Source organism: Gasterosteus aculeatus, chromosome 20 (assembly GCF_964276395.1).
Source record: "Gasterosteus aculeatus chromosome 20, fGasAcu3.hap1.1, whole genome shotgun sequence".
NCBI classification, from domain to species: Eukaryota; Metazoa; Chordata; class Actinopteri; order Perciformes; family Gasterosteidae; genus Gasterosteus; species Gasterosteus aculeatus.
Window position 1 is genome coordinate 10,775,644 of NC_135707.1, and position 15,456 is coordinate 10,791,099.

The window sequence follows — 15,456 nt, forward strand, 5'->3', positions numbered from 1 at the left end:
TGTACGTTTTTTAAACTAGCTTCGTGTTGATGATACAGGTATGTATTATTTTATCTGAAACACACGATATTCTAAAAATGCATTTCAAAAAATGTTTAATGAATAACATGAAGTTAGTTGAAAAATGTATTTTTGTTGCATATTGACAAAATTATAAGTTAAAATCGACATGCTGCATCCGCTATCAGAAGTGATGGCTAGAAGAAGAAAAAAGATTTTTGGGAGTGTGGGATCAGCACCTCTGGAACCTAAATTCATACACACATTTTGAGAGAAATCTTTGATGGTCTTAACATTTACAAACAAATGTGTTTCTCTGTGCAATTACTGTGTTTAATCCTGAGTTGTGTAATACATACCTGCTACACTTGAAAGAAAAGATTTGTTTTTAATGTGAATGTTAATTGCATCCACATTAAGTGGGTCATATGGAGGAAAAATAAAGTGTCTGACCTTGTCTCTGCATGAATTTGTATTTGTAACTTGGTAATAATCGTAGTGTCGTTGTCATAAAACCTTTTACCCGATCAGAACACATTCATCAATTCATTGAACAACATACACATGTGCATTATAACGTTACATATACAGGAAATGTATTTGTTACATAAGAGGCTTATGTAACTTATGATACGATAAACTGTGTGGCTGCACTAACCAATGAGGGAATTACACATTGTAAAAATCACTTTCACTTAACTGAAGAAGTTGTTGTGAGGGAGTTCACAGATATGCTCCAGCTCTACTTTTCAAATCCCCTGAACCAGTTAACAACGCTTCCTCCACTGAAACCCCAAAAGTCCAAAGTAGATTTCTCATAAGTCACATGACTTCGGGGAAATCTAGCTGACTGCATCACTGCATCATCCAGTAAGGGAATGGGTACACATTGAGACACAGAAACAAACACTCCCTGTTGCAAGTCAAGCAGGAATTCAAGCTGACTTTTATCAAACATGTTATTGTCTGAAAAGGATCGGTCAGTCTATTATTTGATCTATTTTATGTAGATATATATATATATACACATAAAGGATTATCTCATATTATCTTGTTTTGTGTATAGATGTGCCAACACATGAACAAAGAAGTAAAACACACATCTGCACACATCAGTTTACATGATCTATCTGACAGCATGATGATTCTCTCATTTAATGTATTGCTGCTTAACATGTGATACATGAACCATAAATCGGATACTTGTTTCCATCTGTGGAAAAAACAAGGCAAAAACAGGGAGGGCATTGGAGATTCAATGATTGGGAAATAAAGGGGTGGATGAATAACAAAACCACAGTTAACCCAACGTCTCCGTCAGAGCAGGCAAAGGAATAGAAGCTGCACGATGGGGCGCTACGTCTTTTGCTTTTTGTTCCTGATCTCGACTGTGGAGTGTTCGACGGGGAGGTGAATATCAAAATAGCTACAATATTTTATATCCTTACATTATAGATGGGTTATGTGTTTTTAGCATGATGCTGCATTATTATCATTTGGTTATAATGTGGTAGATCAAATGAAATATGCAGCATTGTAGAGGTTCCTTTGTATGTGCATCGAGGTCCATGAATGCAAAATATACCAATGAAGGAAACAGTAACTATTATGTTTCCCCTTTTTGTGCAGATTCTTCATATCAGCCCCCCATGTTTTTCACGTGGGTGTTAATGAGAAAGTGTTTGTCCAGATGGGAAACTCTTATCTTAATAATCCTGTCACTCTCTACCTGGAGCACGAGGCTACCGGTACTCTTGTGTCTGAGAAGAAAACCAATGGAACCACAACGGAAGGACAGATTAAAACAGTTGAGCTAATGGTATGACACCCCCCACCCCCAAATCATCCATAAACAGAAATTCTAGAAGGGACCAAGATGTCATTGACCCAGACTTCTAATGTGCATCTTTACAGATAGAAAGGAATCTAATCTCAACATTGTCTGAACGTTTTGGCCTCAGCTACCTTCTGCTGGTGGCAGAGAGCCCCTCCTTCGGTAGGATTAGGAAGGTAACAAGAGTTATGGTATCAAAACGAAGGGGCTACATCTTCATTCAGACTGATCAGCCAATCTATACCCCGGCACAGAATGGTAAGAGGAAAGTCAACAAATCTAAAGAAACAAAAGCAATGGGAAAGAATGCTGAATAATGATCTTATGTTGATTATTTACCTTCTAGTGCGATACAGGATATTCACTCTTGACCACACATTGAGGCCTCATGATGAGGTGTTCCACATAAATGTATATGTGAGTGATTTGCGGCTACATAGGAATGATATTCAGGGTTTAATTTCAGGATTAATGCTTTTTTCATTTAATTACAGAATTCTGCTGGAAATAGAGTCATCAAAAGCCAAAAGATTGCAAAGAGAGGAATACTCCAAGGATCATTTCCGTTACCTGATGTATCAAAGTATGTCAACACAGATTTAGAAAACTACTTCTTACAAAAAAGCAAACTCAACTTTGGCATGCTGGAATAACTCACATATGTTTTGTTGACAAAGATTGGGCACATGGAAGATTACAGCACACTATGTTGATGATGCATATGCTGCTTCCCGAGAGTTCAAAGTCCAAAAATTTGGTAAACTATGTTAATTTAATTCTAAAAAATGTCTTGTTTTGAGTGAATACAGATAAAACCATGCACCTTTCCTTTTTTACAGTTTTACCAAGTTTTGAGGTGAACATTGAAATGGAGCAGAGGTTTATTTTGTTGAAGACAGAACAGCTCAACTTCTCCATATCGGCAAAGTAAGTTTTGATTAATTTCCTACTAAACCTACTTTACGACCAAGTTGTCTTGTGAAATCAGTATTGAGTTTTGGCTGCTTGATGTGCCTAAAGAACTCCAAAAATAATATTAGTTGCAAAACATGGCCTTTCCCTACGCCTCACCAGTTGCCATATTGACAATTTTCAGCCAAATTACAGTTTTAAATCCCTCCAATTCATAACTTTGCCAGGAACCCATTTGACACCATCATATGCACAAAAGAAAACCATGCAAAGCGTCACAGGCTTCCATGTGTTATGTTATAATCTTTAGGCTGCTGGTTTACCATTAATGTTAATTACATTTTCAGACTCTCTTCTTGTCTTAACTTTCTCTAGGTATTCGCATGGCGAGCAAGCAAAAGGGGCTTACCACTGCCAATTTGGAGTGATAGAAAGAGATAAAACCCACGGCCAAAAAACGAAGCCTGTGTTTATCAGGGGGTTGGAGCTAACTGGGAGGGTGAGGAAACAGATCTCTATACAACATTGTATCTCTATATTTGTGATAAGATCATCCGGCAACTTTTCGCAGCTGTTAAAGTACTCAACCATCAACAATTTCCGTCCTTTTTTGCAGATCAACGGTGGCGCCGAAGCAGCATCTCTTCAGATAGCAAACCTAAATGCTCACCTCGAAAAACAGCAGAACAAATCCCTCTCTGAGCTACAGCAAAGTGGAGGACAACTATACTTGAGAGTATTTGTAACCAATATACAAAGTAAAGGATTCTCTGTCACACTAAACCATAGTTTAAAATGGCAGCCACATGTTTTAAAGAGAGAATGTATTATATGTTTAAAGAGTTTGGTGTTTAGCAGTGAGCAGCACAGTGAAGTGAACTCAGTATTTGATTGTTGTAATAAAAATTCTAACAACAATTATATTATTGCTACTGCTAGTACAACTACTATTCATGATAAGAATGATAACAAAATGCAATGATGAAATGTCCTTGGAATGTTAATGATAATTGATCACAAAGCAGAAAACACCCGGAGACGTACCATCTTGTATTTGAGAGCGTATAAGAAGAGAGAAAAAGAAGAGGAGGAAACTGGGGATGTTTATTTTCCTTACATCTGCATTTTGTGATCCAGGTGGTGAAACGCAAGAGGCGGAAGTAAACCTTCCTATCATCTCCCATAAATACACCTTGGATCTCTCTCGAACTCGCTCATATTTCCTCCCCGGATACCCACTAGATGTGGTGGTATGGATGAAACTAACTACACAGCTATGTACATGACTGTGAGGATTTTGTGAGTGACATATATTTTGTTGTTGTCGCTCTAGCTGGTCGTGAGTCTCCCCGACGGGTCCCCAGCAGCTGGTGTGGGAGTAAAGATTGATGTACCCACCTCTACAGAGACATCTTGGGAAGGCGAAACTGACGGGGAGGGGGCAGTGTTTCCTGTCTTTAATATTCCCTCTGGTGCTCAGATTACAGTTGACGTCAGTATCCCTAAACAACTAACAAGATGTATTAGCAAAAGAATAAACCTGTTTCCGTTTAACCGGTCTCTAACACCCTGACTTCACTAGGTGTCGGCAGACGGCCAGACGCAAACAAAAGTGCTTCGGCGCGCTTCATCTCCGACTAATAGCTACCTTTACCTGAGTTTTACCAACAGGATGTACTCTGTGGGCGAGTCAATGACAGTAACTTACAACACCATCAACAGCCCAAACGTTGGGTTTATATACTTCATGGTAAGACATAAATTTGTGAATATACTTTGGTCCATTTTTATTGGAATGTAAGTAATCTGAATCGTTTTTAATTGACTATGTTGTAGGTCTTAAGTCGCGGGATCCTAATAAAACATGGCTCTCTCCGATTGGGCACTTCAGTGAAAGACCACCTGCAAATAACATCTGATATGGTGCCATCCTTCCGTCTGATTGGCTACTACTACAACGAGCGCGGTGACATCATTGCAGACTCTGTGTGGGTAGATGTCAGCGATGAGTGTGAGATGAAAGTCAAGGTGAGTGAACACAACAGATTTGATAGCAGACTGACTTCTCTCTACTGTGTATTAGATTAGGTACAGTTTGGTTGGTTGACAAAAAAATGAGTTGTAAGTCAGCAAACACTGCTTCGTTTTGGTATTTCGTCAATATCATTGTCATTCTTTGACAACAGTAAATATGTTTGTTAAATTTCAACCATTGAACCTCATCTGATTACATGTGTATATTCAGGTGGAGGCACAAGGTCTGTTCGAACCGGGGAAAAACGCTGCGATAGAATTTGATTTATATGGTCAGAGAGCCACAGTGGCTTTATTGGCTGTGGATAAGGCAATCTACGCTCTGAATGCCGATAATAAACTCACAGGCAAACAGGTAACATACGTACTCTCTCTCTCTTACTAGACACTGAGGTTATTTAATTCAACCCACACATTTTGATACAGTAAATTCAAGATCTTCTTCCTACTTTTCAGGTGTTTTCCTCCATGCAGTCATATGACGTCGGGTGCTCGTACAGCGGAGGATCTGATCCTGCAGCTGTACTAACAAATGCTGGCCTGTCTTCTGTATCTCAGTCGCAGTCAATGTGGAAAAGTACAATAGAAACACATTTTTTCCCCCCCCTAACTCCTTGAAAATGCATTATGGATGTAGTTTGAATTATGTTATACAACATGTTAGACTAGATTCCATTAAGATGGTGTTAACTTTACAGTACATAAAATGAACACACCTGCTTTTACGCCCACATACTTTTACATGTTTTGCCATGCAGATGGTTTCAGTTTTATCCAAAACAAACTATGATCAAAAGTATATACTACTATTGATGGTGGTAGAGAATATTGAGAAAGAGTGAAGTGCAGAGTTTACAATGTAGCGGCTCTCTACTTTGTCGTCCTGTCCTGAATTTGAATGCTAATGCTTTTCCAGGATCTGACTGCGGTTCACAAAATGCACGACAAAAGCGCGCAGTGGACCTTCAACAAGAAATGATGACCATAAGTAAGATAATATTCTCCTCCTCTGAGCTAATTGAAGACACTCCTGCAAGGAATATGCTCTACACTGAATATTTATTTTTCTTTTATGTCACTTTCAGAATCAAATTTTTCCGATGAACAGATGCAAGAATGTTGTGTTCGCGGGTTTTCTCTCATCCCTATGAGACGAACATGTCAGGAAAGAGTGAAGAGAGTCTCTATGGTGAAGAATAATCCTGCTTGTGCAGACACCTTTTTAAAATGCTGCCTTGAAGGACAGCGACTGAGACAAAAAAAGATTCGAGACGACGCCGAGAAAGGACTTGGCAGGAGTGAGATAAAATTGTCATGTGGACACCAAACACTTTACACACCTGCTAAGTTAACATCTAAATATGTGCCGTGTTTATCACAGAGTGTCTCATTTTTTCCCCTTTTTAGCTGCGGAAGTAGCAGACATTGAGCAGTTCTTCTGGGACACTGGTGCTCAATACATTCGGCGATATTTCCCTCCGAGCTTTGGATTCACAACATCTGATATAAATGGGAAAGGACGGTAAGAGGTTGAGAGGTCTTATGTTTTCTTTTCTTTTATGCCACTTCATAGTTTTGTTGTTTTTATCCTTTGGACTGGTTGCTGTTACTGTTGCTTCTAATATTGTCAATGTGAGCATTCAGCATTTTCAAATTTTCAGTATAAATGAATCTAATTAAATGCATTACCATTAGTCTACAGTATGGACTAGAGGTAGAAACAAAACCATTCGTCAGATGCGTTTTACATTGAATTATTGTGATGTGAATTGAAACCCTGTAGGATGTCTTTGACTCTGCCTGACTCAATCACCACATGGGAGATTCAGGTTGTCACTTTGTCTGCAGCCACTGGTACTAACCATACACCACTCCACAATTGCTTTTGGATATTTGGGGGGGGGGTTCTCATTAATATTTGGAATGAACTTAGTCTATGTTTTATTCAGGTTTCTGTGTAGTTAAGCCGTTGGAGGTCAGATCGTTCAAGGCGGCATTTGTCTCCCTGCAACTTCCTTACTCAGTGAAGAGATATGAGCAAATATCCATTTCGCCTGTTATCTACAACTATGGCCAGGAACAACTGCAGGTAGAAACCCCATAATTACCCATGACACAGAAACCACCAATTGTACACATTTTAGTCCTAATACTCTTTACACACATGCATCATATAGGTGGCAGTTCATATGGAACAAACTGAAGGCCTTTGCTCCCCCGGCTCAGCCACCGCCGTGGCTTTTGTTAACATTACTGTGGAGCCAGATTCGTCACAGTTAGTGTCCTTCTCCGCTGTTCCCATGGTAACCGGCTCAATACCCATCAAAATACGTCTCTATGACATGGAGAAAGAGTTTGGAATTGATGCAATTGAAAAGACTTTGAGCGTGATGGTGAGTGACAAAGATATTATTTGTCTTCCATTTAATTTGTGTGTGCGTATGTGTTAAAGGCCTTGGGTCTAAATGGATTATGAGTATGCATTGAAATCTAAACTAATGAGTATACATTAATATTATTCATGTTGATATTAACTTCAAGAAGATTCCTTTTTTTATTTGTGTAAGGCAGTAGACACACAATGAACCGCTCTCTATTTGGTTTTAGACAGAAGGACTGGAAAAGAGAATACAAGAAACCCAAGTGTTTAAATTAGACGGTGAGTTGTTTCAGTATTTATAGTGATATTAATATTTATACCTGCTTGGCATTTGTTATTGTTATTCTTCACATTTTACATTCACTTGAATTGTTTATCTCTATCCTAATAGGGAAGAGCACAAAATCATTCCAAATTGACGGAATGTTACCAGATGAAACAGTCCCAGACTCCACCTCCAACATTTTCATTTCAGCGGAAGGTGTGTGCTGTTAGACAGAGACATACGATTCATACGACACACGAGAGCTTTGTAAATGTTTCTGACCCTTTCAATGTTTGACAGCGGATGGATTCAGCAGTCCACTTGTGAGGAACCTTCTTTCGCCTGAGAAGGTTTTCAGTCTGATCCAATTGCCTACAGGATGTTTACAACAGACAACATTAAGACTCACCCCAACATTGTCAGCCGTGCGCTACCTCGACATGAGTGACCAGTGGGAAGACCTGCCTCCTGGTACCAGAGATGATGCCCTTGATAAAATCGAGACAGGTAGGAAGTGGTCATTTGCGTCTTTCACATTTGAGGATTCATGTCAGTGGTTACAAAAAATTCTCAACAGAAATAGACAAAGGAATGGAGGTGGTTGGAGGCGTATGCATTGTTCCCAAGTGACACTTGGCTCTGTTTATCGTTTTCTTGTTTCACGTTGGTTTTGTGGGATGTTATGAGCTTTTTCGTCCTCTACAGGCCACTAACAAACAACCTTAGAGGGTTTTCTTTGTTTTTTACAAAGCAAACACTTTCTTTGTCAGGCTTTATAAGGATATTTCCAAAGGAGAAACCCAATAGTTCTTATGGATCATGGTTTTCAACGCCAGCTAGTAATTGGTGAGTATCTGTTTCATCATGGTGTAAAGATTTTGTTTCTCACCGGAAATCATTTTTCCCCCTTTCAAATGACCTCAAATAATAAATTATCTATTTTCCATTATTGTTCTGCTGTCCTCAGGTTGACTGCACTCATACTGAAAGTGCTATCGTTGATGGCGGAGCGTCAGTCAGTGGCTTTTGGAGAGCAGGGCCGAAAGACTACGATCGCACCTGATGAAAAGATCAAAAACTTAGTCAATTACTTGCTCACAGCCCAGAACACTGATGGGTCATTCCGTGACCCAAATCCAGTGCTACACAGAGGAGTTCTGGTAACCTCTACATTCATGTTAGAGCATGCACGTACAATATTAGTGTCAACACACTTAGCGTTGATTTGAATGCGGTAATGTCTGTGTTTGTGCAAAGCAGAATGGACCAGACCAACACGCAGCCATGACGGCATTCATAAATCTTGCCCTGAACCGCTCCCTTCAATTCCTGAACACTGACTTGAAAAGTAATGCGGTAAGAGAATAAAACATAGAATCTCCCTGGATGACCACTTTTAGGAAAGCTTGCAATGTTTTTTGACTCCTGAGGTCACAGTCCCCCACATTGCACCGGATACAATTATATCCATGTTGGTATCTAACAGATTACCATGCAATTTTGTAAAGACATACATTTTGCCAGAGGACGTGGTCTGATGAGTTTGTTGATCCCTTGAATTCTCCTGAAGCACAACTGTACAGACATTAATGGGTCGTATATGCATGCTAGCAATTCACAATATCTGGCTTTGGCTTTAGAGCCACTATCAGGTTAACATTTGTGGTTGTGGAGGGAATGATCATGAAGTCTTTGTAATAACCTTGGTGATCTCGTTACTTTTGAGTGCATGGCTGTATCAAGCACGGCACGATCCAATTGGTACCTTCCAATGACAATGATTTTCCCTCTTACAAAGCAGCCTCAGTTGTATTATGTGCAAATTAGCAAAGTTTAGCATGCTAAACATCTAAAATAAGGTAAACCTAGATGCAAAATAACATTTACTGCCCATATGCCATTTTCTACCAGGAAGCAAGCATTACCAGATCAACAAACTATCTCCTGTTGCACCTGGAGGAGCTTCAGCATCCATTGGCTGTTGCCATCACAGTCTACTGCCTCGCAGTCTGCCTTCCACAGGGAACAGATCATTCATCTGCCTGGACAAGACTCAAAACAATGGCTACTCAAGGCATGTCCAATCAAAGTGAATGTGTTTGGGCGATATAGATAAAATACATAAATTGTTAATTATCATCAAATAACTATTTAGCCATTTGAGTATAACCAATTGAGAAACTGTTGTTTAGAAAATATAATAAAATAATAGAAGGGCTTCTAATTAATTTGCAACAAATCCTAATAGACTATATATTAAAGCTACTTTTTGTTGTTAACAGTAAGGGGTAGTGTGATTTTCAGTTGATACATTTATATTATCTCATATTAGCTATCAGCCAACCCTAAGAAAAACCACAATGTGTATTTACTTGTTGTCTATTTCTAATTACCAGATGACAATGGCTGTTATCTGTGGACAACAACCCAAGGGAATCAAGTCCGTGCAGACGCCATCTCAGTAGAGACCACCGCCTATGCTCTGCTCGCAGCAGTGGAACTCGGACATACTAAGGAGGCAGACAAAATAGCCTGCTGGTTAACCACCCAAGAAAACTATTTTGGAGGCTATAAATCATCACAGGTGATTGGGATGCTACATCGAGAATCTAAAAATCTCTTTCTCTGGACCCTATATCCCTGTTGTACCTCATTACCCCAGTTCAATTGTCAGAGTGCAGATGCTGAACATAGTTATTAATGTTTCATTACCACGTCAAGGATACAATCATGGTATTGGAAGCCCTGGCAGAGTATGAGCTGAAGGGGCCCGTCCGCTCTGAAGTAAATCTAGTAGCTGAGTTCACAGTCCAAGGAAGGAAAGACATCATACAACTTGTCTTGGATAATAAGAAAGAAAAAGTGGAAACAGACCTCAAGGTACCAACCAGCATCATCAATATTGCACCAAATACTCACAAATATTAACCTCGTTCATAAAGTACGTTTGTTGTGTGTTTGGTCACAGAAGTTTTCTGGGAACAACATTAAGGTGCAAATGACAGGAAACGGCGATGCCAAGATTAAAGTAAGTTTCTACTAATGTCTGTATAAGTTGAAAGGGATCTATAATTAACCACCGTGTCTTTGGGCAGATTGTAAAGGCCTACCATGTGCTGGACCCTGTGGACAGTTGTGACTTACTGTCAATCAGTGTCACGGTGGAAGAGAAAGTCAAGTACACCGGTGAGCTTCTGGCACACACACACAACCACATCTAAAGTCGACACAGTTACATTTACCCTCTATCTCCCCAGACAAGATCATAGAAAACTATGAATACTACGATGACGATGATAACAAGGAGGAAAAGGAGGGGCGTGTGCCACAATCACCAATTGAGTGGTTTGATGTTCGCAGCCGAAACAAGAGAGACCTTGATAGTAACTTAATTTCAGAAGATGCTGTCACCTACACAATCTGTGTCAGGTTAGTTGAACGATACTTCAATTTGCTCTTTACAAGTACCCATGAGAGGGATGAGCTTGGTGGGGGAAAAAAATATATAAAATCTGTGTCTCGCGTGTGCAGTCATAGCCTGAAGAGGAATCTCACAGGGATGGGTATTGCTGACGTCACACTTCTGAGTGGATTTGAGGTCGTTATCGAGGACTTGGACAAGGTTGGTGGCTCTTTTTACCTCCTCTACATTTCTCAATTCCCGTTTTTTTTGCTCCGTTGATTCCTCGCTGGTTCAGCTTGTGCCCAGGAGATCAGCGCTTTGTTGTGAATTCCTAAAATTCTTCTCAATCAGCGAGGATGGTTGCAGGATCCTTTTTTAGTGAGGACACGATGCTGTATACTTTGAGGAGCCAATTGCAGGGCTAACACAGAGACAAACGACCATTCACACTCACATGCACACACCCAGGGGCAATTTAGAGTCCCCAATCAACCTGATCCCCAGAGCATGTCTTTGGACTGTGGGAGGAAGCCGGAGTACCCGGAGAGAACCCACGCAGACACGGGGAGGACATGCAGACTCCACCCAGAAAGGCCACTGGGCGGAGTCCAACCCAGAACCTTGTTGCTGTGAGGCGACAGTGCTGACCACCTCGCCATCGTGCCGCCCCTCTGGTCAAGTTAGGAAAAGCTATTTTGGGCAACCTCAATAGACAAGCCCAAATCAATGCAAAAGATTGGCATGACTGGTTACCTGGTATCAGCGGACACTCCTGGAAGTCACTTGACAGTCCAACACACAAATTTTAATCCAGATTACAAGATACATGTTGATAGTTAGTTGTCTTGCTGTTTACAGTGTTTACTCACTTAAGTTTTGTAAGCGTTCATCATTAGCCTGAAAACATGAAAGTGTATGAGTTAAGAATCATAAAAAGAAACAAAATCTTAAAATCCTTTCTTTGCAGCTACGAGAGACACCTGAGGAATACATTTCTCATTATGAGGTCTCCAATGGAAGAGTGCTGCTTTATTTCAATGAGGTGAGGTGGAAATACATTTACATACACATAGATTTGAGATACTCAGATTTGAGATACTCAGTTGTAAAATATTGTTTTTCTCCCTCTAGCTCTTTGACTCAGAGGAATGTATTAGTTTTGATGCCATACAGAGAGTACCAGTTGGTCTTCTACAGCCTGCTTCAGCTGTGTTCTATGATTATTATGAACCAAGTAAGCGTTTTACTTTAATATCTGTTTGCTTTTGTGGGGTTTTGTCAGGATAGAGGGAACATCTTTGTTTAATTCCCCAGGAATTCACAAACTATTTGTGCCTCATTTCAGACAGAATGTGCACTGTGTCCTACTCCGCCCCCCGAAGGAGCAACATGGTCTCCAGACTGTGCTCAGAGGATGTGTGCCAATGTGCAGAAAGTAGGTCATTCTAATGAGGCCGATATAGATAAACACCCGTGAAAACCTTACCTTTCTGGTTTTTATAAACAATAAAAATGTGTTTCTTTTCTTTAGGACCTTGTCATAAAATACAAAATACATTCAAATCACAAATTCGTCAGAAGGTCCCCAAGAGTGTCCGTCTAGAACATGCTTGCTTCTTCCCTACAGTGGATTACGGTCGGTACTGTTCAGAAGAACAGAATCATTGTTTGAATCTTTTACAATTGCCATGCCCTTGAAAATCTCAAATCCATAGTTTAATATGCTTTGTTTTATTCCAGCATACTTGGTGGAAGTCCTTAACGTTTCCATGAAGAGTAACTTTGACATGTACAAAACGCGTGTAAACGAGGTGCTCAGATCACGTGAGTAAACTGTAACCACGAGCCTCGCGAAAGGCTGTAATATTGACCTTTGGAGGTTTACGCTTGAAAGACCTACCAGAAATATGATGGCAACAATCTGTCTATCAGATGGAGATACGGGAGTGGGTGAGGATTCTATTCGAGTGTTCGCTAAGCGGCGTCAGTGCAAAGGACAGTTGGACGTGGGAAAACAGTATCTCATCATGGGCAAAGATGGCTCCACGACGGACTCCAGTGGGAAGCAAGTGTTGTCAACAACATTAATGGAAGTATAATTTTACTATGACCCATTGTCCTTGTTTTAACTCAGTCCCTTTTTTTTTTGCAGGATTCAGTATCTTTTGGAGTCCAACACTTGGGTGGAAAGAAAGCCTTTGGAAGAAGAATGCAAAAAATCTGCACATAGAACCGCCTGCTCACGGTTTAATGTGTTTAAAGATGAGTACAAGATATATGGCTGCAGACAGTGAAACGGACAAGTCCTTTCATTTTAGTAGCTTCCCACGGGACGCACCCTCAGCATAAATGTTTGGTGCTCTTTTTTAACCTTTTATAATCATAAACGCATAGTATGAGAACATGCTTGAGATTATTGCTTTATAGACAGTAAGTGAATGACAACTTTAGTATTATTTGAAAGTTTACTACACTTGGAATGAGACTATTGCCCATGCATTCATGTCCAATACAGCTACCAGTTTTTAAATAAATAAAAACCTTTACCTTTGAATGTATTATGTTTTAAAATAATGATTTCAAAATGTAACCTTCACTCAATAAAGTTTTGCTCTTTTATCTCTATACAAATAGTGCCATTCAGTTTGGTGTATACTGTTTTCATTTTGCTTTTCTACTGAATATATTTATCTTTCATGTTTTTCTTGTACTGGCAGTAACAGCGCTGAGAGGGGTCTCTGTACTCAATGAACCCCCCCCCCCCCGAAAAAAAGTTACCCTTCTCTTAACATCTGCAGAGTAAGGAGGAAGGGAGAGGGTGAGTGGTTTGGGGTTAGACAACACTGTGACTACTCATAACGTGGCACATGGGTCTGCACATAAGACTGGCTTGCTGGTTCCCGGTAAAGGTAGTGACAGGATTTGGATCAATCGTCACCTCGTGAAGATAATAGCTAACAGTCCTCCTCTCAAATTTGCTACACGTAGAAATCTGCTGCAGAAGAGTGCAATTATAATGTACATGCTGTGTGATAAAGTGAGGTTGTGAGAGAAAGGGAGAGGTAGTGGGAGGGGGCAGTTCAGCAGGAGAGACGCATGGGTGGAGAGACGAGGAACAAACGAGAGCTTATGCGCTTATATTATTCTAATCTCTGAGGCCGGGTCCAAAGTAAGCAACACGGGAGCACTGACCATCACTTCAATCACAGCCGGATCAATGCCGGCTCTGTTTCAGCCTTTAGACATTTCATTAAATTTGCGTCAATAAAGTGCAAATAAATATGTAGTCTTCAGCATCACACATTTTCATCTGGGGATTACTTCAGTGCGCCGTGGGAAGCCAACAGCAACAGCACATTGAAGTGGAAGAAGTGGTCTTCTTTTTACTGTGGCCTTCTCAGAGTAATCAATGACTTTACATGACAGAGTCCGTGGAGACGTGTGCTTTTTAGTCAAATGCATTCAATAAACAACATCTTCTCAAAAATAGACGGAGTGGGGTGAATGACCTGTATTTAGTTTGAAACTTTTGTGGATTTACTGTGAATACGCTTTTTTAACGACTGCAGGCTCACCTACTCGGACACACCAAATATGCTTGAGCATCAACTGTGGTATCGTTTGGGGAATTGTGAAACGTGCCGGGACGACCTGGGGATATTTTCTCAGGTGTGCAGTTGCCGTAGGTGTTGAAGGTGTTTTTTGATCCGTTTTTCCAAGGGCCATCATGGGGTCAGTGGTTTGAGGGTGGTCGAAAGTGCAGAAAGGAGTTGAGTGAGGGCGGAGCTGTTTACGGAGGCCGCCCGCTGATGGAGGCCCGGATGGAGTAGGACCACCCACTCATGAGTCCGCGCTACAGTCTGATCTCAATTACAGTTTGATCTCTACATGGAGTTGACTTGGTCTTATTTGTAAAGATGGTTTTCACGGGACACTTCTTACATGTCGCAGTAGAAAAAGCACAGATGTAAATAAAACAATAAATGACGTCTGAATTACATTTGGTTGCTCAAGTTTCTGGCTCTTGGTTTTATGCATACTGACTCATCCATCTCTGTCATGAGTTATTGGAAAACCTCACATGCTGACGTGAAAACGTGCTTTTCTTATAATTAAATGTGATAAGAGGTGTAGTAGGCGTTCGCACCTTAGCAGGTGGGGTTATCTTTATCAAAAACGGGTGAATCACTGATCGAGCTTTTCCATAAACACAGATGTAAATCCAACATTATTCACAACTTCACACGCACAAGCCCTTTTTAAATACCATTCAGTTTTATACAAAGTATCAACCATGATCTTTGCTGCAAGATGTCATAGTGCTGACTGGCAACTGGTATAGAAATAACCATAATAACTCAATAACTAAATGTTGATGCTGCATGTAACGCACAGGTTGGTTTGTTTTTCTGTATTAAAACATGGTGGACGTGTCATGAGAAAATTGTCAGCTCAACGCATTTCAAACGAAAATATCTAAAGGCAAATATCGTTTTACTGTGAGGATTCTTCTATTCACACAAACAGACTATAAGATAAATAGAGCCAGAGCATGTAACAGTAATAGACTATGAGAGAGCGGTTTCTTCAGCATGGACCACAGTCCCACAGCGGTGCCACGGCGGTTC

The 15,456-nt window shown here is 40.3% G+C and overlaps 1 protein-coding gene across 2 annotated transcripts; it reads left to right on the forward strand.

Annotated features, from left to right (window-relative positions):
• The first annotated feature begins 1,268 nt into the window (after positions 1-1,268).
• Positions 1,269-13,459, forward strand: c4b (complement C4B (Chido/Rodgers blood group)). 2 transcript variants are annotated; one of them, XM_040165316.2, is made up of 41 exons: positions 1,269-1,410; positions 1,630-1,819; positions 1,915-2,092; positions 2,181-2,251; positions 2,329-2,417; positions 2,512-2,591; positions 2,674-2,761; positions 3,122-3,245; positions 3,363-3,504; positions 3,884-3,996; positions 4,080-4,238; positions 4,329-4,496; positions 4,583-4,774; positions 4,992-5,135; positions 5,237-5,357; positions 5,697-5,768; positions 5,866-6,078; positions 6,188-6,302; positions 6,564-6,634; positions 6,730-6,869; positions 6,958-7,173; positions 7,388-7,439; positions 7,552-7,641; positions 7,726-7,932; positions 8,196-8,271; positions 8,393-8,585; positions 8,686-8,781; positions 9,337-9,499; positions 9,822-10,009; positions 10,147-10,305; positions 10,394-10,453; positions 10,521-10,611; positions 10,683-10,854; positions 10,957-11,047; positions 11,796-11,870; positions 11,960-12,062; positions 12,174-12,263; positions 12,360-12,464; positions 12,569-12,652; positions 12,761-12,893; positions 12,981-13,459. In XM_040165316.2, the coding sequence occupies exons 1-41, from the start codon at positions 1,349-1,351 to the stop codon at positions 13,120-13,122; spliced, it is 5,118 nt and encodes a 1,705-aa protein (XP_040021250.2). In that variant the 5' UTR covers positions 1,269-1,348; the 3' UTR covers positions 13,123-13,459. The 2 variants fall into 2 exon arrangements, with proteins under 2 accessions (XP_040021250.2, XP_040021251.2); XM_040165317.2 differs by lacking the exons at positions 1,630-1,819; positions 1,915-2,092; positions 2,181-2,251 and having other exon boundaries at positions 1,321-1,410.
• The last annotated feature ends 1,997 nt before the right edge of the window (positions 13,460-15,456 follow it).